The sequence below is a fragment of the Artibeus jamaicensis genome, unplaced genomic scaffold (assembly GCF_021234435.1).
Source record: "Artibeus jamaicensis isolate MK-2021 breed Jamaican fruit bat unplaced genomic scaffold, CSHL_Jam_final contig_64, whole genome shotgun sequence".
Lineage (NCBI taxonomy): Eukaryota > Metazoa > Chordata > Mammalia > Chiroptera > Phyllostomidae > Artibeus > Artibeus jamaicensis.
In genome coordinates, this window is record NW_026521911.1 from 13,963,027 (window position 1) to 13,989,914 (window position 26,888).

At 36.4% G+C, this 26,888-nt stretch overlaps 1 protein-coding gene across 1 annotated transcript in view; it reads left to right on the forward strand.

The window, feature by feature from the left end:
- Positions 1-26,888, forward strand: part of TMEM135 (transmembrane protein 135) — a 240,976-nt gene that overhangs the window by 139,039 nt on the left and 75,049 nt on the right. Inside the window, exon 6 of the mRNA XM_037142832.2 lies at positions 20,322-20,368. Within this exon, the coding sequence (XP_036998727.1) occupies positions 20,322-20,368 (47 nt within the window). The remainder of the gene's footprint in view (positions 1-20,321; positions 20,369-26,888) is intronic.

The following is a 26,888-nucleotide window of genomic DNA, read 5'->3' on the forward strand; positions in this document are numbered from 1 at the left end:
TGATAGTGTTACTAAGAGGCTAATTAGAAACATCTGTTAGGAATATTCACATTTAATGTTATTTTAAGAATTTATTACATGTAGTATACTTAAGGAGAATAAAAAGGTTAGTCTACACAAATGTAATATTTCAGGGTACTTTGGCAGGGTACTGATAGTTTTAAAAACTCTATAGTGGGAACCATTATTTTGGCTTTAGTGTTATTCTGAGTCTTAACTTTTAAATTCCATTTGAAAGTGCCTCCATGGCTGGTGTGGCTCAGTGGACTGAGCACCGGCCTGCGAACCAAAGGGTGGCCGGTTCAATTCCCAATTAGGGCACATGCCTGGGTTGTGGAGCAGGTTCCCCAGTGCGGGGCTCATGAGAGTCAACTACACATTGATGTTTCTCTCCCTTTTTTTCTCCCTAAAAGATAAATAAATAAAATCTTTTAAAAAGAAGGAAGAAAGGGCCCTGGGAAGTGGTTCAGAGCCTCCATTCTGTACTGCGGGTGACCCTCAGCGCAGGGAATCCTCGTTAGCGGTTTGTGGGGCCACCAGGGGTCTTCTCCGCATGCCTCACCAGTGAAAACCAGTGTTTGCAAACTGCCATGTGCTCAGTAGGGTGTGCCAAAGTCTCCTTCACAGAAGACCTGTGTTAGGAAGTTACTTTGTCTTAGGCTGTGCTGTAGATCATCAAGTGAAGGGAGCTTTCTTTAAGGTAAACACACTCCTGTATAGATCAGACCATGTAATACTTCTTTTGTATTTGCTTTTGGCTACAGCATCAGGTTATGATGTAAAAAAAGTATATATATGCTAGTAATTATGGTGTTTGCTTAATTAAATGGTTTTATTTTAAGTATTTAAAACATTTTCCCCTATATTACATCACTATGGAATGTTATAGGGAGGAAAGACTGAAGCTATGTTTCACTCAGTGCAGAGTTTCAGCTGTTATAACAACTGATTAATTATATTTTTCAGCCAACGTTTTGAATAAGGTTTTGGATAAAGATGTGTTAGCAGCCAAAATATGTATCTTTATTAGGTCATTAAAAAAGTATGTTCTAGGCTTTATATGCTCATAAATGATTTCCTATTTAACGCTGATGGAATATTTAAGGAAATATTGGTGCTAAAGAATTTTATTCTTTAATTCATTATTATTATAATTTCAACTGTATATCTAAGACCAATTGAATTTATTTTTATTTAGTAATGCAAAACCCCATGTTTTCTATGTGTTTTGGATTTATTAAAATATTTTAAATCATCTTAGATTAAATTGTTTCTAAAAGATACCTTCTATTTCTCTCTGAATTAGAAAATATTAAGTTATGTTGCCCATTATTAATGTCAATATGGAGTATTTTTTAAAGTTTTTTTTTCCAAATTAAAAAATATGTGTATTGGTTTGAGAGACAGAGAGAGAGAAAGGGAGAGAAAGGGAGAGAAACGCTGATTGGTTGCCTCCCATGCATGCCCTGACTGGGCACCAGGGATTGAACCTGCAACCTAGGTATGTGCCCTGACTGGGAATTGAACTCCCAACCCTTTGGTGTTTGGGTCAGTGCTTTAATCAACTGAGCCAACCCTGCCAGGGCCAAATTGCTTTTTAATATTATAATGTTTATACATGTAGAACAAATTGAATTGGGTAACACTTTATTCTGCACTAAACGGTCTCTAGATGACTAGTAATTTTGAGTTTAGCTTATTTATCATCGATTGCTGTGTAATGAACCACTCCAAAACTTAGTGGCTTTAAAGTAGCAGCAGTTTTATTTGCTCATGTTTCTGTGCATCAGCAGTATCTTCTGGTCTCAGCCGGACAGGTCCTCTGCCAGTCTTTTGGGATCACTCAGACCACTACACTGTTTTGGGGGCTTCAGGGTGTTACGTGATGGTGAGCTATTGTTCACATCTGTCTCTACTTGGTTTTTCATCCTCAGGTTGGTTAGCTTGGGCTTCTTTTACGTAGTCGCTTCAAGGTTCTGAGAGGTGAGAGTGTAGCCTAGGCTTAGTGTCACTTTTGCCACATTCTGTTGGTCAAAGCAAATCATAGGGTGTTAGCCAGGAAGGGTGGGAAACTAGTCTCTATCTCTAATGCTAATGAGCAGAGCAGAAAAGTCATATTACAAGTGGGTAGGCATTCAGGGGTGGAAGAAATGTGCCCAACTTTGCAAACACTACATTATTCATACCAGGTTTTTTCTTTTACTTTCAACTTTCCACTATTATTTTTATGCCTCCTTCTTTCATCCCCTCTATTCTTTCCTTCCTGTGCTGGATTTTCTTTGTTTTTGAACACCTCCTAGCCCACATTGCTAGAATGACAAGTAAACTAAACTAACAGACTTATTTGAGAGAGGACCTGGGATATTCTACTATAGATCAAGTGTGTGGTTGTGGTGGCATCTCTCTTTTCAGTCTCTGATATAAAAAAAAAGATTTTATTTATTTTTTAGAGGGGAAGGGAAGGAGAAAGCGAGTGAGAGAAATACCAATGCGTGATTGCCTCTCATGTGCCCCCTACTGGGGACCTGGCCCGCAACCCAGCCATGTGCCCTAGACTGGCAATTGAACCAGTAACCCTTTGGTTTGCAGGCCAGTGTTCCATCCACTGAGCCACACCAGCCAGGGCTCAGTCTCTGATTTTTCTTTTTTTAACTTAAGGTGTAGAAGGCAGGGTACAGTGCCTCACTTCCCCCTGCCCTCACCTCTCCTTTTTCACTGTGTACCAAGATCATGTTTTCTAAGGTACTCGTCACATATTTCACAGAGTTTTGCAGAGCTTCCCGAGAACACTGTGAAGTGTGGTATTGGAGGCAGAGCAGTACCTCAGGCAGAACATTTCTACATTCATTTATTTTACTTATAGTTTTTTAGGTTTGATTTTATTTGAACAAAGTGTTCCTTTGCTTAAAGAACAAAACCACCATTTAGGTAATTAGACTTGTTGGCTAGCTGAGTTTTGGATATGTGAGGTTAATTGTATAGTTAAAACACAAATGATTTAAGGTCTTATAAAATATTTGTGCCTTAGGCTATTTCTAAAATATATTTTCTAAATGGGGAATTTATGTGTTTTGATTTTATCACACACTTTAAAAACATATTCTAGAATTTAGAGCATCAATTATACACACACAAAGTTATAAGATTAAGGGCTAACTTACATCTAAAAAAGCAATCAATATAGTAACAGCAAAATGAAAAGTCTTTCAATGTATTGAAGGAGGTATATCATTTAGTCCACCAATGAAGGAGTAGATCCTTTTTAAAAAAAATTAAAAACTTTATTAGAAATTGGCTGGCTATTTCAATATAAAGGAAACCATTAGAGAAAAGTTATTCCATAAGTTATAGGTATATTTTTGAGGATAAAAGTTTAAATGAAAAGAACCCCCAAAAGGGTTTACAATAGTTTTAAATGCATATATGATCCAGGCTTGAGCCTGTGTGTAGCTAGGAGATAGTCCAGTTCCTCTCTATCTCCACGGGACAGTCTGGGTAGCTCCCTGACCATCAAATATGTAAAGGTTGATTGAAATTGTTTATGTGTTTCTTGCAGTTCTGACCTACCAAAGGGTCAAGGGGTAGAAGTTGTCTTATATTTGAAGGACTGTTTTTATGGATGAAGGATCTGTTTTCTATGAAGCTAGGCATTACAAGTATAATTTAGAGAAAGGCAGATTTCACTGGAATAATGAGAAAGAATTTTCAAACTGTTTAAAATTTTAGAACTGTTTTAGAGAATTTAGAACTGTTTAAAAAATGGTTGCCTGGTAAAGTTGGGAGTTTGCCATTATAGAACTGTCTTAAGCAAAAGCTCTGTGGTGATCATTCATGGTCATACAGAAGGGATTCTTGTAGCAGAGCAGTGGTTAGATTAGCGTGATCTCCGGGCTTTATCAATGCCTAAGATTGTACGAGTGGTCCAAGTAAAGAATCTCTAGGTGTCCGCTAGATCAGTGGTGCCAGCTGGGAACAATTTTGCCCATTGTTCAAGAGACACATGGCCGTGTTTGGAGACATTTTTGGTTGTCCTCACTGGTGATGAGGGGTGCTGTTGTCATCTACTGTGTAGAGGCTGTAGATGCTGCAAAACATCTACAATGCATGGGACAGCCTCTGCCTCCTCACCTGCAACAACAAAGAATTATCTACCCCCACATGTCACCAGTGAGGAGGGTAAGAAACTCTGGGATTTGGCTCTAGGGATTTGGCTGAGTGAGCGACTTAGCTGGTGGTCCATTTGATGTTCTGGACTAGTCTGGGCCTGAAGTGATTAGGCTCACTAATGCTGGCCTTAGGCAAAGGGGTGAAGTGGGAAACACTTTCAACAGCTCCTTGCCATGCCAATCACACCATCAGTTCCATTGCTCCTGAGCTCCAGAAGGTCTGTCTGTCTCTGTACCTTTCTGGGCCTGTCCTCTCTCAGGACTCTTCATCTCATCAAATTGAGCCCCCTTGTGCCCTGTTTCCTCCACATCTGTTCTCTGCTGTCTGGATCATCTGGAACATGTATATACCTACTGATATTAATACTCTCTCCTCACTTGGTGATAATGCCTCAATCTTTCTTTCTCCCCCAGTGACCCATGGTGATTCTGCTGGAGCCTTCCAGGGTGGCCAGTTGTCTACACTCAGGTCTATAATATTGTAAAATTTGCAAATTGTCATTTACACAGATTATATATGAATACTTTATTAAAGAAAGGTAATGTAATTCTTGTCTACAATCTATTCAAAATTATTTAGATAAAAATTCAAATGACACATTCAAAATACTGAGCTGCATTTTTAATGAAAATAATTAGAGCTAATAACCCAGAGGTGGATTAAATGTCATTACAAGTAATTTGAATACTGGAAGTTATTAATACTAAGAATGGTCTACAATCACTTGGATAGAGGTCACCTAACTTGTGCAGGTTAACTAACCATCAATTTTATATACATATGTCTGCAGAAGTGAAATAATCCAGGTGGCAGTTTTGTGTTGAATTTTAGTCTATATAAATAAACTGCTTTGATTTGTAGTTTGGTGACATAAAAATCTAAAATGAAATTCAAATCTCACCAGTGTTATGGATAATGGGAAAAGTTTTCTTCTAGTCATTCATACTATACTCACTACTGAGGAGTATAGTACTGGGGGATATTTAATTAGAGAATTTATTTTTTGCTCAAGTAGGTCTGAAGATATGTCAGATTCTAGTTATAATAAAATATTTGAGGCAGAGTAATTACCAGTATTTTAATGTTTAGTTTTCGTTAAAAACTGGTCATTTTACCCTCTTTCCTTCTTATAAAAATGAATTCACACTTCCATAGTTGCCCGTTTGTACCTCGGCCCCCAGCGTGATTGAGAGGAAGGAATGTGTGCTTCGGAGAGCTCGCACCCTGAAGCTCTGCGCTGGGAGCCACCTGCTTTCCTCGGGGGCCTTTTCTGTTAAAATATTAATCAGACTATTTGTTGTTGTAGACTGAATTTCCGTGTGAACAGTTTGGCTAATGTACACACATACCTCATTTTTCCCATGCCCCATATTTAATACTCTAAGAAATTACATTTAGAAATGGTCTTTAGAAGTTTGCAGCTTCCACTCCCAGTGAGTCTGGTTTATTGTTACTAATTAAATTTTGAAGACGGGGAAGGCCAAGTCATATCAATTTCAAAGTTCTTTGGGGGTTGTGAAGACTTATTTTTTGAGGGCATTACTCTCTTTGACTCCTAATCATCTTCCCAGCACGACAGTGTTGAGTTGTTCTGCTTTGCTGATACGCTGCTTGCTACCTTTGTGGGGGAGACAGCATTGGAGTTTAGACACGGCGTTTTGGAAGCATGCCTGGGAGGTCTTTGTTTGTGCTATGAGTTGTAGAAATTTGTTTTGAGAAGATCTAACTTTCTAAAATGTAAGAAATAAAATGGCCACTTGAAAAAAGTCTAAGGTGAGAGAAATAATTAAGTCTATAATTTAAATGAATGAACTAAGCGAATGTTTCTTTTGTTCTTTACCATGAAATCATGTCCCAAATGTCTGCATGTCCAATAACCTGCATTTTCATGGTAGTGCTTTGGAATATAACCTAGAGTAAGTATATATTTATCTTATTGGCATTTTAAAATAAATCAATATGGATGTATTCATAAAATAATACTGCAGTTATGCTAATTGCTGCTGAAAAAGACTGTGGGAACATTAAGGATGCTATTGTGAGAAAGCCCAGGGAAATCTTTGTTCAATTCTCCTCATGGCTTTTAATGACATGGAGAAAACAAATGGGAAGAAAAACAAACTTATTTTTCTTTTTGTGATAATTTCTATAATCGAGGGACTAAAATACTGCATAAGGATCCCATTCTTTATTCTGAAACCTCCTAGTTCCCTTAGATGCAGGCGTTACAAAAAAGCAGGTAAGATGGAGAGAACAAGCCAGAGGTTTCTTCAGGCACAGATTCTACTCAGATTTGCACCTTATTGTGAGTTTATTTAGAAAGTTCAGGGAGTACTATCTTTTGGTAAGAAGATTCTGAATAGGTGTTGTGCATATAAATCTCTCTGTCTATCTATGTATCTAAATATCCTACCTATCTACGCATGCATATATACAGTACATATTATTGCCATTAACAATGGAATAGTAATATGCTTGTAAGGGATACAGAGTTTGTACAAACAATTCTCAGATATCAGTGCCTAAAATTTTGGTTTTGAAATATATGTAATTATCAATAGTGATTTTTAAAATTTTTATCACTTTCTTATCTATAAGCTGTTAAAATACTTTTGTACATATTTTGAAAAACTATGTTTCAATATCATTATGTTTCTTAGTGATAAACTTGGCACTGGTGCCATTTTGCTGTTTGGGGAGGGAAAACAAAGCACAGAGAAAAGTTTGCCCAGCACAGCTAGGAGGCCTCGATCTGTAGTGTTTCCTTGATGTAATAAGTGTGGGGAGCTCAAAAGGAATGTGCTTGTGTATGTATAGAGTTTAGAAGACGTGGTTGAAACATCTTTCACAGTTTATTTAATTCAGAATTTAAGCACATGCTACCCTGCTACTCCAGCTGCCCTTTTTTGCTAGAGGTAATGAGTAATGGTGCTTTAAAACTTTAAAAATGTTTATTAGTAAAAGAAAACCCCTTAGTTCTGGACCTTTCCTTTCTGAAGAACTGATAGTCAGTGGGAACTGAATATGCAGAGAGCAGTCGGCAGCTGGATGGACATAGTGAGAAGCAAGACACATCTGAACAGTGCCACGCCTAATCAAGTAAGGATTTTCTCAGCTGAGTTCTGGAATGAGCACGTGCCCACAGCACTGGCAGGTGGCTTGACTGTGGGCACAGGGCACGCCACTTGGGAGAACTGAGTGACATTCCATTACACCAGTGCGTGAGTAAAGTACCCATATGCTGTGTTTGAAAACATAGTAAAGATGTTACATATTTTTCTATTTGTTGTTGACGGCCTTGTTTAGCGGGGTTATGGATTGGGACTGAGTTGGTTCTCAGTGGACGGTTGAAAGCGTGGAACTCAGTTGGAGGGCAGCAGCTGGCCATCTGTCCTCAGTGCAGAGTGCTTTGGTGGGAGAGTCAGTGCGTTCTGTCTTACTGGCTACTTGTTCAGAATTCAAATAACCCTTGCTATAATGGTCTTTCTTAGCTTTATCAAGTGATAGAGATTTGATTTTCGTACTGCCACGTGCTATTTTTGGCCCGGCTGTGATCACTCCTAAGTAATCTGGAAGCTCTTATTTATTTATTTTTGTAATGTCCTTAAGGGAAAAACATAATATTACCTGAAGCCTGGTTCTTATTTGAGGTTAATGGGAATCCTAACCTTTGGATGAAAATAGCTAACTTACTACAAATTGTTTACTTATAATAATAAGGTTTCATTTGGTGACCTGTCTACTTTGCCCTGCCGAAAGCATAATATTTTTTCAGCTTTAACTTTGCTCTGAGTTCATATAAAACCTTTCTGTTCCCCCTTCTCCATGTACTGAATGATATGTGGGCGTTTTTGTTTGTTTTGATTTGTTCTGTTATCTGAATTGAAAAAGTAACTTGTTGAACAGCATTAAGTAAAGAATGGTGGTCCCTCACATATAGTTTATGGAAACATATTGGCAGCTAGCTCATGTGTTTTTTTGTCATCTCACTTTATTTGTAAACATGTGAGGTTTTTAGTTTTTGATTGTAATATTTACATTACTTATTTGGAAATTTAAAGATATATTGCTTAGGTCTATTTTTCTTTATTGTAATGAATAAATATTTTATAGATGTTATGAGGAATATGGAATTTTCTTGTCTCCTTTTTCTTGAAGCTGGTTTACTTAACAGCGAGCTCTTTGACACGGAGGCCGTATCCTAACCTACTGTTTTGTCTGCTGTGCATGAAAATAAGAGATGTTTTATAACTAAGTTCAGTCAGATTTGTAGAAGCCGTAATTTTTTTGTGGGAAATCTTCGAGAGAAACCCAGGACAGCTCATGGACCTTGTTATCAGACCTGGTTCCTCAAATGGGCTCACTTCAATAACTATGCTTTGTAAACCCCTTCTCTGAAGTGGTAGAATAGTATCTGCATTGCAGGAGCATTTTGAGCATGATATAAGGTGATATATGTCAAAAATTTAATACAGGGTGACATGCTGGAGCGTTCAGTAACATCAGCAGTTGATATTGTTGTTACACTATTATTTTAGTTATTCAAAGGTAACTGAATAAAAAATGGAGGTTTGGCTGCCTGTTGCCACCAAAGCCAAACACATGAGGCAGATGGTGATGTAAAAGGAAAGAAGTTTTAATCAAGTGAAACTTGGGAGAATGGTGGACTCCTGTCTCAAAGCCCATCTCCTCTCTCTGCCATGGAAAAAGTCCAACTCTTCATATCAAGGCCGTGACAAAAGCCCGTATCCACAGTTCCTGTTCCATTTTAGAGTACTGTCCTTTGGAGCCAGCAGGCAGTGGCTAAGCAGGCTTGGTCCCCATCCAGGTAGGTTAGCTTGTTCTTGACTGATGATCATTTAAGGCTCCCTCCTGAAGCCTGTGTGTGGAGCCCGCATGGCCGTGGACCACGCAGCTGCCAGGGCCATGTTGTATGCTCCTTGCCAGAGAGCACTGCAACACATCAGCTCAATGCATCACCAGGTCCTGGGGGAGGTAAAGGGAGAGAGAGAGAAGGAAAGAGAGGGAAGGAGAAGCACACTTCCCTCCTGGAGGCCACGGGAGAACAAGCAAGTGCAGTGTGTGAGTGCAGGTCATGAGCAAGCCAGCTTCTTTTTTCCCAAGGGATGGTATTAGCTTGGGTGTGGGGTAGATGAGGTGCTTTTTCAAAACGGCCAATCAACCTCCCAAACTTTCCTGTACTTCGGGTCTGCCTCCTAACCAGTTCCTTCTTTCCCTCGGCTAGACAGGCCTCTTTGGTTCCACACCTCCTCCTGCACCATTTTGAACTCTTTGCACGTGTGCCTGCCTTCCCCTGGTTCTACTCCCAGTCTGGTACCAAAGTGGGGGCAGGGCTTTTTAAATCCAATTATGTTGCTTGCTTTTTGTGCATTCAGTCGAAGAACCTCCCTGTGTTGCCAGTTTGGTCGAGGGGGGAGGCTCCCCAGTGACCGGATTGTCTGTTTGACAGTAACAGTAATGCTAAACTTTGAAAGATTCTCCCCTCCTTTTAGATTTTAAATGACAGATACTGGTTAAAGAAAAATGGAATCATTATGGGGATTATTCCTACCTAGGAAGCACAGTAGCACTAAATCAACATTAATAACAATACAATTTTTTCTAGAGGCAGAAAGATATAATTGAAAGCCTCAAATTTGAAATCAAATAGTCCCAGCTTTGAGTCTTAATTTAGCTATTTAAACATTCTATGATTTTAGGTGAGTAACTTTTGAATCCAATTGCCACATCTTTAAAGTGGTAGTGCTAAAAAACCTACTTGAAGAGCTATTGTTAACATTAGAGATAATATTTTAAAAATATATTGTGCTGGGCACTGTTAGTCAATGGTAGTTTATTGTTTATTTTATTCATCTGCTTTCCTCTTTCTCGATGTTCTCTGGTCCTTTTTTATTCTCTTGATTTACCTTTACTAACTTTATGTCTTTAAACTCTCTCAGAGTTTCTCTTGGCTCCTTCCTCTTTCTTTTCATATTTATTTCCTTTTCTGCTTATTTTGAATTACACTTTTAATGACAAATAATTGAGCATTGAGAAATTGGTATGGGAAAGAAAAGAAGCAGCTGACTATATTAATAATTTTTAAGTATAAGTCATTGCCAACTTTTACTTCCAACAAACTGTACTTTGTGATAAAAGGAGATGTGGATAAAGTGTGACAGGTATTTGATGGTGATGTGTAATTGGTTTTTAATTGCTTCAGTTCTAAGGTATACTTTCAGTGAGTATTTATTCAGTGAATAGATTTACATATTTATTTTCAAATTTTTAATGAAGATGGGATATGTCCACATATGATCTTTTATCTGTCAAATTTTAAATGGCCAGTTATTTTAAAGCTGTTTGTTTTATTAAAATTTACCAGCAGAATTAGAATTTTATTGTAATGAGGAATGTAACTGCCAGACTATGTATTGAAATTTGCTAGAAATACATACTTTAAATTGTTTTTATTTTTATGGAAGACAAAATACAGCTTACCTACTTACTGTAAAAGGGCGGATTATCACATATTCTGTACTTGCCAGGCACTGTCTAACAATGTTTCTACAGCTGGAAATTTTCAAGGTTAATATATTGTCAGACTCGGTTTACTGACCTTGAGGTATAAATCAAGAATGGTAAGCAGTGCAAGGAAGAGACTAGGCTCAAGTTTTTGGCATATTTAATGTAATTCCTCTTAATTATATTCAGTTCAGTCAGATAAAATATGTCATCTGCCTAATATATATATGTATATATTTTCCTGAGATTTGTCTCATGTATTAGTGATATTTTGCTTTAAAAAATTTGGTTGTATACTGAAAAAATTGTCTCATGGAATCAGAATTTTGGAGTTTAGAAGGGTCATACAGATTAAAATAACACCTTAAAGGTAAAAAAGGTAAGGATTGGAGATGACTTGATCAAGTTTATAGTCTTAAATTGGAGAATCCAAGACTTCTTTCTTAATTCTATTCTTAAATTCCCCATAAAAAGTTTTGTACTTTTCCTGTATTTATTTTGTCAAGGAAGGGAAATATCTAAATAAATCAATAAATAATCCTGATAATCTGAAACAAAGGGACAGATTAAGAAGATGGACTGTAACCTGGCTAGTGTGGCTCACTTGTTTGGCACGTCGTCTTGTAGACCTAAGGTCAGAATTTTGATTCCCAGTTCACGGCATTTACCCAGGTTGTGGGTTCAGTCCCCAGTTGGGACATGTACAGGAAGGCAACCAATTGATGTCTGTCTGTCTGTCTGTCTGTCTCTCTCTCTCTCTCTCTGGTTTCCTCTCTCTCTACAAGCAATGAAAAAATGTCCTTGGTTGAGGACCAAAAAAAAAAAAGAGATGGGCTTTATATTATGTGATGAATTATGTAAGGATTTTAAAAAAATTATAAAACAATACATGGCTATTTAACTTGAGTATAGTGTGCTTAAAGTTGTGTTAGCTGAAGCAAATTGATATTATGATAATGTTTTATGTTCAGGGTCAAAATATATACCTTGTAAATTGTGATACATTTATTTATCCAAGAAAAGTGGTTACCTTAAGAGGCCATGCAATAGTTTGTGTTTTCAGAAAAGTTGAAAATGTTTAGTGGAGTTAAACTATAGTCTTTTGAAAGTGTATGAATGGGAGTACTATTAGGCTTATGAGAGATGGTTGCTATAAATAGAAACTAACATTATTATCAAAAGCTTTATATATCAAGAATCTATCCATGTAAAGACTGCCCTTTGAGACTTGATGTTCTAAGTTGTGGTGGACACATAAAGAAGGGTATTCAGACAGTTTAAGAAAAAACCATTGCCTAAATATACTGGATAATTTAGATGATATAATCAGATGTTTTGATGAGTATCCCTCCTGTAGCATAAAGTGTAAATATTCTGCCGTAGCATTTTGTATTGGAATGACTTGTTAATAAGCCTTCATTTCCACTAGACTAGGAGGCAAAATGGCACCCGGTCCCGTGAAGTGAGATCCAGCCTGGGTTCATCTCAGTGCTTGAGTTTGCTAAGAAATAGTTCAGTGTCAAGACTCAAACTGTAAGAGAAGGCTTATTTAGAAAGTCACAGAGGTAGTCTAAGAAGTGGCTCTGGAAACAAGTTACAGAGGCAAAAGAAGGGCCCTTGGAGTTTAGGAGAAGAGACAGACAAGGAAAATGTGCCTGAGGGAGGGGAGCGGGGACAGGGAGTGGGAAAGGCCCAGATGCCTCCAAGGAGAGAACCAGGCTGGGTCCTCTGTCCTGAGGCTTCTAAGGGTTGGAATTTCAGGAGAGGTCCCTGGGGAGGATTGCATAGAATATTCATCAGCTTTCCAGGTGTGTCCTTTTAGGGGTGGTGGTCTCCACTGATTGGTTGGCCTCAGCCAGTGATCACAGCTGGTCCTGATGCCAGCTGTGGCATTGCTTCATCTGGTTTTGCTGCTTTTCTAGGCCTGGAGCTGAGACACAACTGAGGTTAGATGTTCTCTCTAGGGCTCAATGCTTTAATGAGTGGTCGTGCAAGGGGCCACGTGGGCCCCTGATTCCTTCTTCAGGGGGGTCTACTGCATAAATAAGGACATACCAGGGGAGGAAAGGTCGGGGAGGGTCCAAAGCACATGACCATAGATCGGTATGAAAGGTCTGGGGCTCTAAACTGTGTGGTTAGCAATGTGTTAGGAGAGGAAAGGTTACCTTGGGGTGAGGTCCTTATTGTCCCAGCTTTGCCCCTTGCTTGACATCCAGGGCTTTCTGCCCTGGTGGCCTTCTGTCCTAGCCCATCATTCTAGCTTTGCTCGTGTCTAACTGCCTACCAAGACTGAGCTCTTAAGGGCAATAGGAATCAAGTGTTATGTGGATTTATTTCCCTAGTATGCTGGCAATATGGCCAGTACTGATAAAATAGAGAAACGATACTGAGAACTTGTGGTTCCTTATGTATTCTGTTCACTCAGAGATCGTGCGGGCTCATGAGAGCCTGGAGCCTGCCTCTGAATCTTTGTGCCTTTGACTTGCTGAGTCACAAGTGTTAGAAACACAGAGACACCAAGTCAGAGTTTGTGAATGGGCGGGCGGATGCATTGCTAAAATAGGATTGTAAGCACACAGGGGGCGAAGGGAGATTTATTGCTTCTTTCCCAGAAAACAGAGATAAGATGTCAGTATTTGAGTAATAGAAGGAAGAGGGCTCAGTAAATATGGGGGATTAAATTAGATGACATATTATAAAGCCTTATAAAGTGATTAGTACATTGTGAATGCTCAATAACTGAAAGCTATTACCAAGAAATAATTTCTCTGTGCTTCCCTTCCATTTCACAACCACTGAACAATGTACTTGAACAGGATAAGTAATTTTGAAATTGCTCGATGTGTGATGAAGGTCAGGCAGCAAAGGGAATTGTTGTCTTTGGACCTTGGACACACTCAAGGCGTGGTTGAAGGCACTGTGATCAAGGACAAAGAACATTAAATTAATTATGTAAAAGAAAAGCAGAAGAGTTCTGTGGTAGGTAGTAGTTAAGTGCACCATTTATTTAGGTCTCTAGTAGACTTTAAAATGCTTTCAGTGTACTTTAACCATTTTGGGGCTTAAATGGTAAAAACAGCTTCCTGCACCATGCCATGTTCACATTTATTATACTTATGGTTATTTTTAGGATTTTAAAGTGTTTATGTATTGTGATATTGTTTCTTTCTTAGAAACTTGAAATGGATAGTTTTCATGTAATTCTACAGATCACAGTGAAGACAGCAATAGTACAGTTTTTTTTTCTTTCTGAAAGTCATGTAAATTCTGTAACAGGAAGCCATGTATGTAAAACTGTCACTTCCTGAAAACTCATTCCAGAGAAAACAGTGTCTTTCAGCTGAATGAACTTTACTTTCACATTGTTATACTTTCTTTACACTGTTGGCTTAAAATGTTCCTTTGGCTTAACACTTTTGTGAGATTTCCTTTACATAATTACTTTTATTTAACCATCCATATTTTTAGTACAAATGGCTAATAATGAAATTATTTCTAGGGTTTCATAAAGGTATAGTCAGTTTTTAAAGTAAGAGTGGTTTCTAAAAGATCAGTCATAAAATAGACAAAGGACATGGAAAAGCAGTTAAACCAACTCATCAAAAACAAACAAAAAAGTTTATAAACCTGCGAGGCTCTGTTTCACTCATAAGAAGATTAAAACCATAATATATCACTTATATTAGCCTTAAGTTTGATAAAGATAAGACAGTTTGATGAGTTGCAGTTTTTGTGGGTATAAGGAAATAAGCTAGCCTAGTGAAATAGCTACTTTCATATATGTTAATGGGAGTGAGTCAAAATTAAAAATGCACCCATCTCTCAGTGCAGTGAATCCAGTTCTAAGAATGTACCTCCAGAGATATAAGTGCACATTTTTACAAAGTATACTTTGGTCTTCAATATTTATTATATCCACTCTAAATATCTACTCATAAAGTGTTAGGCAAACCAGTGTATTTGTGCGTGTATGTATAATAACACAGTACTTATTAAATGTGCCTTTGTATACATACAAACATAGAAAATTCTATGCAGACAAGATTCTAGAGATCTGGAAAAGAAGCTGACTTTCTTTTCTTTGTATTTTTTTTTTTCAGTTTGAATTTAGTGTTTATAATGTACATACCTTACTTTGTAAAAAAAAAAAACACTAATAACATTTTTGAGATGTAATTCATGTGCTATAAAGTTTACCAATTTGAAGTGTCGGTTCCATGGGCGTTTAGTGTATTTCCAGAGTTGTGCACCTGGCCGTGTCATTGAACTTTAGAACCGTTGGCCCCAGAGGAAACTTCGTACCATGAGTAACCACATCATATCACCTCTCACTTCCCTAGCTCTGGACATTCCTTATTTTACTTTCTGTAAATAGATTTGTATATTCTGGAGTCTCATGTAAATGGTATCATACAGCATGTGGTCATTTGTAACTGGGTTCTTTCACTTAGGTAACACTTTTGAGATTCATCTCTGTTGTAGCAGGCCTTACATAAATTTTGATTAAAAAATGTTAAAAATTAAAGTGAAAATAGCAATTTGAAAATTGCTTTTCCTGTTGAAGTATATTATACAGTGGTTGTGAAAAGGGAAGGAAGCACAGAGAAATGATGTCTTGTTAGTAGCTTTCAGTTACTGAGAATTTACGATGTTCTAGTCACTTTATAGGGATTTATGTATGTTATCTTATTTAACCCTTACAAGGTATGTGATAGATGTTATTCTGTTATTCCCACAAATGTGTAAATTAAATGAGGTGAGTATGAATTTCAGGTGTTAATTTAGACATAAAAATCTAAAATATAAAAATAGGTGTGTGCAGATTTATGCTTTATAACCAAAGTTTGAATATTTTAAGTGCTATAACAATGCTACAATGTTCAGTGACAATGTAGTTCACTAGCCAGACAGGTCTAATAGAGCTTTTTGCAATTACGGATATGTTCTATGTCTGTTAAGTTAATTTAAGTTTAAATAACCACACTCTGCTTCTGCCAGTGTTCTGATAACAGTTATAGGGTAATCAGGGTAATTCTTATCCTTGCAGTTGAGATAATCTAAGTGTGGGCAAACATCCGAAACAGTGGGTACTAAACACCGAAAGGCAGAGATCCCTGAGTTGGGAGACAAATGAAATGAGCCCTGTGATTATGCTAGCCATGCCTTGGGAGAGTTTCTGGGCATGGATTAAAGGGGAGGCATTCAAAGTCTAGAGGACTTTCTGTGTTGAGGAAACAGCGTAGAGAGTAAGAGGAGAACGTGATGGATAGAGTTCATGGAACAAAAGAGTAGGGAGGAAAGTAGTTAGCTGATTACTGATTAAGACATGTCAGTGAGGAAAACGCCACAGTCCAAGGAAAGAAAGACCTGAGAGGACTGCAGGTCTTTACCTAAGTTCTTGGCACTCCAATAGCAGCCAGACTGGAGGAGTGTCTTTTCCTACTAGCCAGACTGGAAAATCTCAAGATACGTGTGGCATAAGGGTCTTACCTCATTAGTGGGGAATAATTAGCCCTAAGTTGAACAATACTTCCTCCTAACATATTTTCAAAGCAATCTCTTAAAGGATTAAACTGTTTCCAGTAACTTAATTGTGTCCCAGAACAAAGCTCAGGAATATTTATCCAGCACCCACCAAGGTAAAATTCAGAATGTCTAATATCCAGTCAGAAGTACCAGGCATACAATAAGAAACAAGAACACTTGACCCATGATGAAGAGATAAATTAGCCAAGTAATACCAAACCAAAATTGACAAAGCTGTTAGAGATAGTAGGCAAGAACGTTAAAGAAGCATTACTGTAACTGAATTCCAGGTCACAAAAAGTTAGAGGCATGGACAATAGGGGGAAAAACCCAAATCAAACTTCTAGAGATGATAATTACAATGTGTAAGGTAGAAAATTTCCTGGATGCATTATTGGCCTATTTGGTATTGTAGAAGACAGTACTAGTAAACTTGAAGACGTTACTATAGATCCAATTCAAAATGAAACACAAAGAGTAGATTTTTTTTTTTAAAATAAAGAGAACATTAATTGAGTTGTGGAACTGCTTCAGGTGACTTACTGTTCATTAATTGGATTTCCTAAAAAGGGGGAGAATAAAAAATATTTGTTTTAATAATGTTAAAAATGTTCAAATTTGTTGCAGACTGTAAACCCACAGATCCAAGAAACTTAATGAACCCTTAGTACAAGTAACAGGAGGAAGACTACTCCAAGGCACATTGTAATCAAACTGTGAGAAGATATTGGAGCAATATTCACTGAGCAAAATACTGAAATAAAATGATCTGTTAACCTAGAAATTTCTACCCAACAAAAATATCTTTCAAAACAAACATGAATTTTTTTTAGATATACATTTTTAAATTTAAAAAACCACACTTTGCTTTCGGTCATGACTGAATAACAGTTAAGGGATAATCAGGATAATCATTACACTTGTATTTGAAACAACCAAGATGTGGGCAAAACAATGCCCACATCTGAAACAATGATTTTAAGGTCCTGGACACAGACATCAAAAACTGATTAATATATAGTGGTCTATAATACAGCCAGCAGTACAATGGGTGATAGCAGTTGTACAAAGGTTGGGAGGGGACAAGTAGAATTACATACTTTTGCAAGTTTCTGTATTGCATGTTAACTGGTATAATATCACTTGAATGGAGACTACCAATTTTTAAAGATGTAAACTATAAATCCTAAAACAAAAACTAACAAACCAACAAAGGAAAGAAAATGGAACCATAAAAAATAGTTTAAAAAGAAGGCAGAAAAGAGAAAAAATAAACAAATAAGAAATAATAAAAATAAATAGCAAGGTATTAGATTTAATTCTCAACTTACCAATAATCACATTAGATGTAAACAATTTAACTACTGTAATGAAGAGGTGGAGATTTTCAGTTAGAATGAAAAGTAGGAAACAAGGATGTGATGTCTATAAGCAATGAACTTCAAATATAAAGACCACATCTGTTAAAAGAATGGAAAACACTGTGGGGGGGATGGAATGGGAGTAAAAGACAGAAAACTGTACTTGAACAGCAATTAAAATAAATTTAAAAAAAAAGGAAACTAACAGTAATTAAAAGAAAGCTGGAGTTGCTATCAGGTAAAACAGATTTCAGAACAAAGAATATTATCAGAGCTGAAGATGGCAATTTCACCATGATAAAGTAGATGGAATTCTAAATGCTTATGTTCCTAATAACAGAGCTTCAAAATACACTAAAAAAAAAACCCCAAAACTGAAACAACTGTAAGGAGAGATTATAGAAAAAATTTCACAATTACAGCAGGACATTTTGATACCTCATATCAATAACTGATTGAACAGTTGGACAAAAAATAAGGATATAAAAGAGCTAAACCAGCCATGTCAACCAGCTTGATATAACTGACATTTAGAGAGCCCTCCACCCAGCAACAGTAGAATGCACATTTTTTAAAAAACACACATGGAACATTGACCAGACATATGGAACATATTCTAGGATATGAAATAAGTTTCGATAAATTTAGAAAAAATCAAGCCATATAAAGTATATTCTGACCATAATAAAATCAAATAAGAAGTAACAGATCACTGAAAATTCCCAAATATTTGGCATCTAAATAACATACTTTTTAAAAAATTTATTTTACTCATTAATCTGCATGTTTATTTAGGCTGTTGACATTTTATAAACTGAGTATTTCTTTTGTTGAGAAGTGTGTATCAAAAATTTTTTCTAATATTTTATTTATTTATTTTTAGAGAGAGGGGAAGGGAAGGAGAAAGAGTGGGAGAGAAACATCAGTGTGTGGTTGCCTCTCCTGTGTCCCTTACTGGGGACCCGGCCCACAACCCAGGCATGTGCCCTGACTGGGAATCAAACTGGCAACCCTTTGCTTCACAGGCCCGTGCTCAATCCACTGAGCTACACCAGCCAGGCCTAAATAACATACTTTTAAGTAGGTCATGGATTACAGAAGTAAGGAAAAACAAAATCAGGTAGTATTTTGAATGGAATAAAAGTGAATACCCAACTTATCAAAATCAGTAGGATATACATACAGCAGATCTTAGGAGGGAATTTGTAGCATTATACATCTATATTTAAAAAGAAAGTATCTTAAATCAATGGCCCGTATGTGTACCCTTAAGAAACTAGGAAAACAAAAGCGAATAAATCAAGAGCAAACAGACAAAGGAATTAAGATAGATCAATGAATTAAGATAGATCATTGAAATCAGTGAAGTAGACTGATTCCAATAAACTTCAGACCTAAGAGTAGAAACAATGTAAAATGACACACGGCAAGTAAAGAGAAAAACTTTGTTGGCATGAGAGTATAATCCAGCTTTTGTTCCAGATCTGGGTTCTGGATTCTTTCCGTGTACATTTTAGCATGTTGTATTTCATTTGGTGTGTTTGAGGGGAGCTTTAATCCAGATTTGTTGTGTTCTGATGCACGTATTTAGAGGAATTTTTAAATAGCTAGATTATGTCCCATGAAGGATGATTAAAATTTTAGGAGCCATTATTGATTAGAATTGGTTGACAACTGGACTGTATTTTACATTTCTTAAATAATGTAGTCACCTTAATATAATGCTAAATGAATATTATGATCTACTTGTTGATTTTATTATAAAAGCCACTGTCTTTTTTCTTAACTTGCTTTTTCAGGCATTTTTAAATTTTTAATTATAGTGCTATATAATATTACATTAGTTTCAGGTGTACAACATAGTGATTATACATTACTATAATTTACAAAGTGATCAACCCAGTAAGTCTAACACCGTAAATAGTTATTACAGTATTATTGACTGTTTGCTAAGCTGTACTTTACATCCCTGTGACTACTTTTATAACTGCCAATTTATGCTTCTTAATCCCTTTGCTTTTTCACCCATTTTTCTAACCCGTCTCCATCAATCTGTTCTCTGTGTCTATGAGTTTGTTTCTGTTTTTTAAAAGTTAATTAGATGTTTTAGATTCCACACATAAGTGAAATCATGGCATTTATTTTTGTCTGATGTATTTCACTTAGCATAATACCCTCAATCTGGGGTGTCCAACCCATGGCCCACAGGCCGCATGTGGCCCAGGATGGCTACAATGCAGCCCAACACAAAATCATAGATTTACTTAAAACCTTACTTGTGCTCATCAGTTTTTGTTAGTGTTTGTATATTTAATGCATGGCCAAGGACAACTCTTCTTTCAGTGTGGCCCAGAGACGCCAAAAGGTTGGATACCCCTGCTTGTTGCAGATGGTAAGATTTTATTCGCTTTTGAATGGCATTCTTAGAGATAATCTGTAAAAATTAGCTGCTCTGTCTTAAACTTCGTTATCCTTCTACTCAGTGTATATACATATGTACATGTTGTAATTATATATATATTGTATAATGTATGTAACTTCATTGATATATGTGTGTATAGAGACTATTGTCTTGATATGGTTTATTTGGAAGATAGGGAATGAAAGATGTGTGAGTACTTTTGCACATCTTTCCATTTTTTCAGGTACAAGGTTTAATAGTAGGTATTTTGCTTTTATAGGACACAGCAATGACGATGCCAGTGTTCTTTTGCAAGTAATATATTTTCTCCCTTGTTATAGGTCCTTTTGTTCTGCATCACAGCTGCCATGTACATGTTCTTTTTCAGGTATGTTCTGTTATACCTACTTACTTTAATAGAAAAAATGGTGTTCCTTTGTAATTTTTTATCGACTAGGTAACTAAAGTGTTCCCCAAACAATATCCCCCATGAGTGGCATGAGTTTTGTTTTTTGTTCTCAGTGATTAGATAAATCCCTACTCCTTAGTAAACAGAGAAAGAGAGCGAATGGATATTTGCTTTTTCACATTCTACTTGTAGGTTTCTATGGAAAGTTGAATGTGTAAATTAATAGTTCTCAAATTCTCATAGGTGTTTTTTGTGCCTGATTTTATATATTCTTCAGTGTCCTTTTAAGACAGTTAACATTTTAAGTATAAATGAGAATAAGTGATGGTAGTATTTAATATAAGTCTTCTGTGCAGGTAACCTAGCTCATTAATCATAGTTTTTAAAATGTTGAATTAGTGCATGATGTCAGTTGTAGTTTTCATTGACTGTGAGGAATGTGCGGGGCGGGGGGGGGGGGGCGTTAGGATGGCCCAGGATTTCAGTGCCAGTAAAGAGGACATCTGTCATTGTTATGCAACCATAGCAGTATGAAAATAGGATTTTTGTTTAGCAAGAGTCCACTTCTTTTAGTCTTTATTTGCATTAATACAACTAATTTCCATTTTTTCACTGTCATTGCACTCATCTGAATAGACTTTCTTACTATTTCTGGATATAGGCAGAATTCAGTAACAGCAGGAAGGGCCAAGTTTTTAAAATTAAAATTTGTATTTAATTGACAGAGGTAAACATTGATTTCAATAAATTTGATGGATCTTTCTTTTTTTAACTTAAATGAGATAATTTAGCCATACCAGAATTTTTAAATGACTAATTTCCTAAAAGAACATCCTAAATAAGTATTGGATAGCACAGTGATATACTTTTAATTTATTTTGTCTTTATCAAAAATGTCATATGCAAATATAAAATGATGATGTTGCTGTTATTTTTGTAAAGGGGCAGCCAGGCTGTTTGAAGGAAGTAAAAAACAGATACAGTTTCACCTTGATCTGCAAAGGAATGGTAAAGCAATATGTAGTGACTTACGGCAGTCATTAGTGACTGAAGCATTACTGCAGCTGGCTGGTGGTCTTCGTGAAACTGTTTGACGTACCATTTAGTGCAGCTTCACACATACCATATGATTTCTGTGGTCTCTTACATTTTAATAACTTAGCGGCGGGATAGAGGAGATAAGAACAATGACTGTTTCATTTGTGTCCATTTCACAAAACTTCATAATTGTATAGAGACCCATTATTAAGACAATATTGCAAAAAGTTCGCGTGGTTTATCTTTATGTTCTGTCTAGTCTGAAGATAAAGCATACCTAGTGGGAAAAGTGTAAAAAAAGTTAAAAACTTAGAAACATATCTTTTATTGATATACACAGAAGGAAAATATAATATCAAGTAAATTTTCTTTTTGTTAAAATTCCTAACAGAACAGGTAGTTAAATAAAAGTCTTTCCCAGTATAACACCTAAAGTGCATATTTGATCAACATTTAGCATTTCTTAATCATCAGAAGTTTTTGAGGTTTAAAAAATAAATTTTGTGTTGAATATAGTGATAATGCTCAATTTTTAGCATGGTTCTTTGGAAACTGCTGCCATCAACCTAGTATTTTTGGTGTAGAAGGAAAATCAACCCTATAAATATGTATTTTGGTGCAGAGCTACGGAACCTTTTCCTGTCCCAGTCACAAAGTCTAGGTTAAAAACAACAATTTAAAATACTTTCCAGAAGGCTCAATATAAGGTTTTAGAGCCAAGATAAACATTTTCAATTTTCTGAGAAAAGGGGTTGTTTTTCTCCTAAAAGAAGCACTATCACCAAATTCCTAATGTTCTTGGCAGAAGTTAGTCTGAATAACTCAACAAAAGAAGTTTGGTAAATGGTAAAGTAAAACTATTTATAAAGTACTACAACCAAGCAAAACACTGTTATGTTTGTGTGAGCTGTACCTGTGTTCGGAATGAACAAAATATACTGTGCCCAGCAGCGGGCGAGTCCAGTTGAATTAGAATATTTTATTCTTAAGATTCAATTTTATTATAAAGATAGGTGTTTGAGGACACGTTCATTCCATTTATTAACAATTATTTTAGTTCCAGTTGCATAAAACTGGACAAGGAAATATCAAATGATATTGTCCCCAGGACTCCATATGGTAATGGCTTTCGAGAACATAAGGGAGACATTTTATGTTAGAAATGATTCAACTTGTGTTTTTATCCAAACCCATAAATGCGGGAAAGGGAAATGAGACCCCCTTTTAAAACAGAGATAATGTGCCAGTATTTTTTAAAGGAAAAACTTGGGGAAGTAGTTCGATAAGTATTTGTTGCATGAATTTACTTAAGGAACATGATGTTTTTAGTATTGAAATTGTGGTTATAAAAATGTGTAGAGACAATATCATACTTTTGCACAGCTATTAATAATTTATGTTTTTACAGATATGGTTTTTTCACATACATTATCTCATACATAGTTATCTTGATTGTCAGTCTCTACACCAGAAACAAGTGTTGCTTACATTCTAATGGAATCCTGGGAACACTGTAGAGGCTTGGGTTGAATAAAGGTAGTGTGTGAAGAGAGAGTTCTAGTTTGGTTCTAGTTTGTAAGTGGCTGGCCCTCCAGCTGTCGTACTATCGATACAACACATTGTATGGATTCTGTTAGGAACTGGGATACAATACTTTGAGGATGTTTTGAAGGAAAGAGACTCTCAGTACATATGCAGTGAGCATACTGCACATACTTCCTCCGTCCGCTTTGTTCAGTCACTCTACCATTGTGCGCGTTGTTATCAAAGCTTCGCCGTAGAGCACATTCAGGCCAACCGAAGTCTTGGTTGAAAACTTGATAGAATGTTTTGTCTCATGCATCCCTTTAAAACATTTCTCTATTTCCAAATGTGTATTTGTGAGTAAAGAGCATCCATTTTCTCAAGCCGAAGAATTCATCATGTTGTTGATTCAGGCTTCAGTAGGGTCCTCTCAACAGTCTTGTGGAGAAAAGAAGTTAGTTTCTTCTGAACCACTAGTTCTTTTCTGTTTTAATTGAGAAGCAAAGAGTCAACAACAACACAAACACCATGGCAAAACTGTGATGCTTAATGTTGCGCACAAAAAATAATGGAACATTCAACACTTTTCAACATTGCACGTTTTATTTTCACCATTGTTTCTGTGCGTGAAGAATACTAATATTTTTAAAACTGAAATACTTTCATTTCATTTTTCTTTAAATAATGTAATTTAAAATAGGTGGTATCATAAAGCATATTGTGACAACTTTGATCCCATCCTAGTGAATACTTAGCTAGACATTCTTTCTACCTGCCTTTTGCAAAGGCAGCCACTAAGGCAACTGTTTGTTTAAACATGTAGAAGAAAACGCTCAGGCTTGTTGTCATAGCTCATAATCTGCAAACTATGACTGATTCACAATAGATGCATCTTAGTCTGATATGAACATTGAAAAGCATTGCATTTTTAGTTAGAAACCAGTGCAAATTAAAGTTTATTTTGTTTTAAACAGACTTAAAAACAGGGTTGATGAATTCTCATCAGGTCTGGTCTCAAGATAAAGATGTAGTGTTTGTATTTAAGAAACTATATAATTTTATTAACCAGTGTCATCCCAATAGGTTAAAAAATAATTAAGGTATTCAAGTAAAAAGGAAAAAGAAAACAACACTATTGGCTGAACAACCTGTAATTCCTCAGTGAAAGACATTTGTGCTTGTCCTGGACCCTTTACATAAACTTAAGTGTCTTTGAAATAACTTTAAAAGCAAGTAAGAACTTTTGATCTGGGACAACCACTTTCTGATTTTAATGAAAGTCCTTTAAATATTAATTAGGTTCTATTTCTTAAAGGATTGTACAGACATACAGAAAAATTTAGTCTAGAAAATGATGTATGGCATTCAGAGTTTCAGACATTTACTTGTGGGCTAGGAGGGTTTGCCCTAAATAATTAGATTTTTATTTTGAAGAGATTACTTTTAGCAACATAAAGAGTGAATCAAGGTCTTAAAAGGGGGGCATCGTGAGAAGCAGTGTGGAGGGTACTTTGGTAATTGTCCAGGAGAGAATGGCGAGGACAGGTGGGGATTCTGGTGCTGATTCGGTGATGAGAGGATTGATCTGAGATATGAGTATTGCAGGTTGGATGTGGTTGAGCAACATACGGGAAGCTGAGCAAATTAGAAAATGGGTGGAAATTGAGTACAGGTTTTTGCAAATACTGAAGTTGAGGTATTTTTAGACATTTGTATTCAGATACGTAGATATCAGTTGGGTATTTGGACTTCAGGAGATAAAATAGTGACTTTTCTTGGCTGTCACACCAGATGCTTGACTGTGGACAAATCATATAACTTCTGATGCATCAGTTTCTTCATTATTGAAATATGTAAGTTTTTAATATGGACTTAATAAATGAGTTTGGGGGATTAAATAACACACAGTAGCTTTCAAGCTTTTTTTGGACGTGGCATAAAATAAGAATTGTGAATATAAACACACACACACACACACACACACACACACATTTCCTAGAATAATACCTAATCTTGCTACATGTCATACATTAGGATATTTTCTTTTCTAATTTATTTTATTTATTGAGAAAAGCTGCTTTGACCCACCATTCGGTAACAGCCAGCAGTGTGAGAAAATACTGAAATAATATGTGTGAGCACCTGGCACAGTGGTCGTTACCTTAGGAAAAATGGAGATAGAAGTAGTGATTTTTGCTTTTAAACTAGGAAATAAACTTAATTGAAATAGAGACTTTCGGGAATAAGGACATTATCTTTAGTGGTAATGCTGTAGATATATCCAGTAAGGTGTTAAAAGTATTCATTTGCTTATTAATCTGGTGATCAGCTGTAACCTGCTAGAGAAATTTCTGTAGTTGATTTGGGATAGTAGATTAAAAAATAAATGTGAGATGTTGTATATTTTAAATATGTTCAGTTTTAATTGTTAATTATTTGTCAAAGTTAGGAAAGATGTAAAAAAATAAATGTGAGACCAGGAAGTAGAACGAATATGGCAAACTCAAGAAGTTTGAGAGGAGAAAGGGCAAGTTGTTACAGGACTAGGGTTTTTCTTTTGTATTTTTCTTAAATAATTAATTTATTTGACAAACTGTGGGAAAGTTTAAGTAGATATAAAATGGTTGCACAAATAGGAGAGAGTGACAAGTTGGGGAATGGGAAAGAGAAGAGAAATAGTTTAAAATGTGGTCCAAAATGTCAACATGTACGGGTAGATTGTTAAACCTGTTTGGGAGAGGTCATGATAAATGGTTAGGAGGAACTGAAGCTCTGTTGGAAAGCCTTGGACACATGGTTTAAATTAAAGAGGACTGATGTATAGAGGAGGTAGGAAATGGAAAAATGCAATGTTTTTGGCTTCCTAAATTCATCGTCATTCTTACAAGGTACCATTGTGAAACCGTGTACCCTGAGAAGATGCGTGCCCAGGAAACAGGACAGTTCCGCAGCTGGCGGCCCAGCCAGTGAGCTTACCAAAGAGGCAAAACCTGCCCTGTGACAGGCAAAAGTGTAGGATTGCTAAGACTGATGCTTTTTTCAAAGCCAATGGAAAGGGTGAGAAAACATAGGCCCGAAATGTTGTAAATCACTTTCTCTGAGGATATAACGTTTATTATTATGTTATACGACTAATCTGACATTTGGCGGGGAGGTAGAAAATTAGTCTGTCCATGTGGTGATTGTACTCTTATCTGTGGTAGAAAGTTGTGGCAAATCTGTTTTCACTTTTTGCTCGTCAGCCTTTGAGAAACTTGTTCCTAGATAGATTAAAAAAAAAAAATTGCTCAGCCCCGGCCTGGTGGCTCAGTTGGTTAGAGCATTGTCCCATACATCAAAAAATTGCGGGTTCGATCCCAGGTCAGGGCACATACATAGGTTGCGGGTTCGATCCCCAGTCGGGTTGTGTAGGGGAGGTGACCGATGTTTCTCTCTCTCTTCTCTCTCTCCTCTACCCTTCCCTCTCTCTCTAAAATTCAATAAACATACACTCAAGTAAGGATTAAAAAAAGAAATTGCTTAGACATTTATAAGTAATATAAGTGTTTACTGTTTTTTAGTAGAAGACAAAGGGAAATATGTGGAGAGAAAGGATAAACCTAAAGTGTAACTCCTAAAGTAGGGACTCAATAGGTCATAATCCTATAAGAAATCCAGTTGCCTTTCAGAAATCGGCTGCAGTTTTATTTTCATACAAACAAACGGCATTTTAGGTAGTTTTTAAAATGTAAAAATGTGTTTATTTTCACTGATGTTGAAGTTCAAGAAGTGGATGACATCCATATGTTACTAACTCAGTGAAAAGTGTATACCACTAACATACTATTACTGTTCATCGCCAGTAAGCTTATTCTAGTCCCATAGAAGTTCTGAGTTTCCACTGCGTATAGGAACCCCTTATGAATCACGATGTAGTTTGCAGTTAAAATAAAGGAAG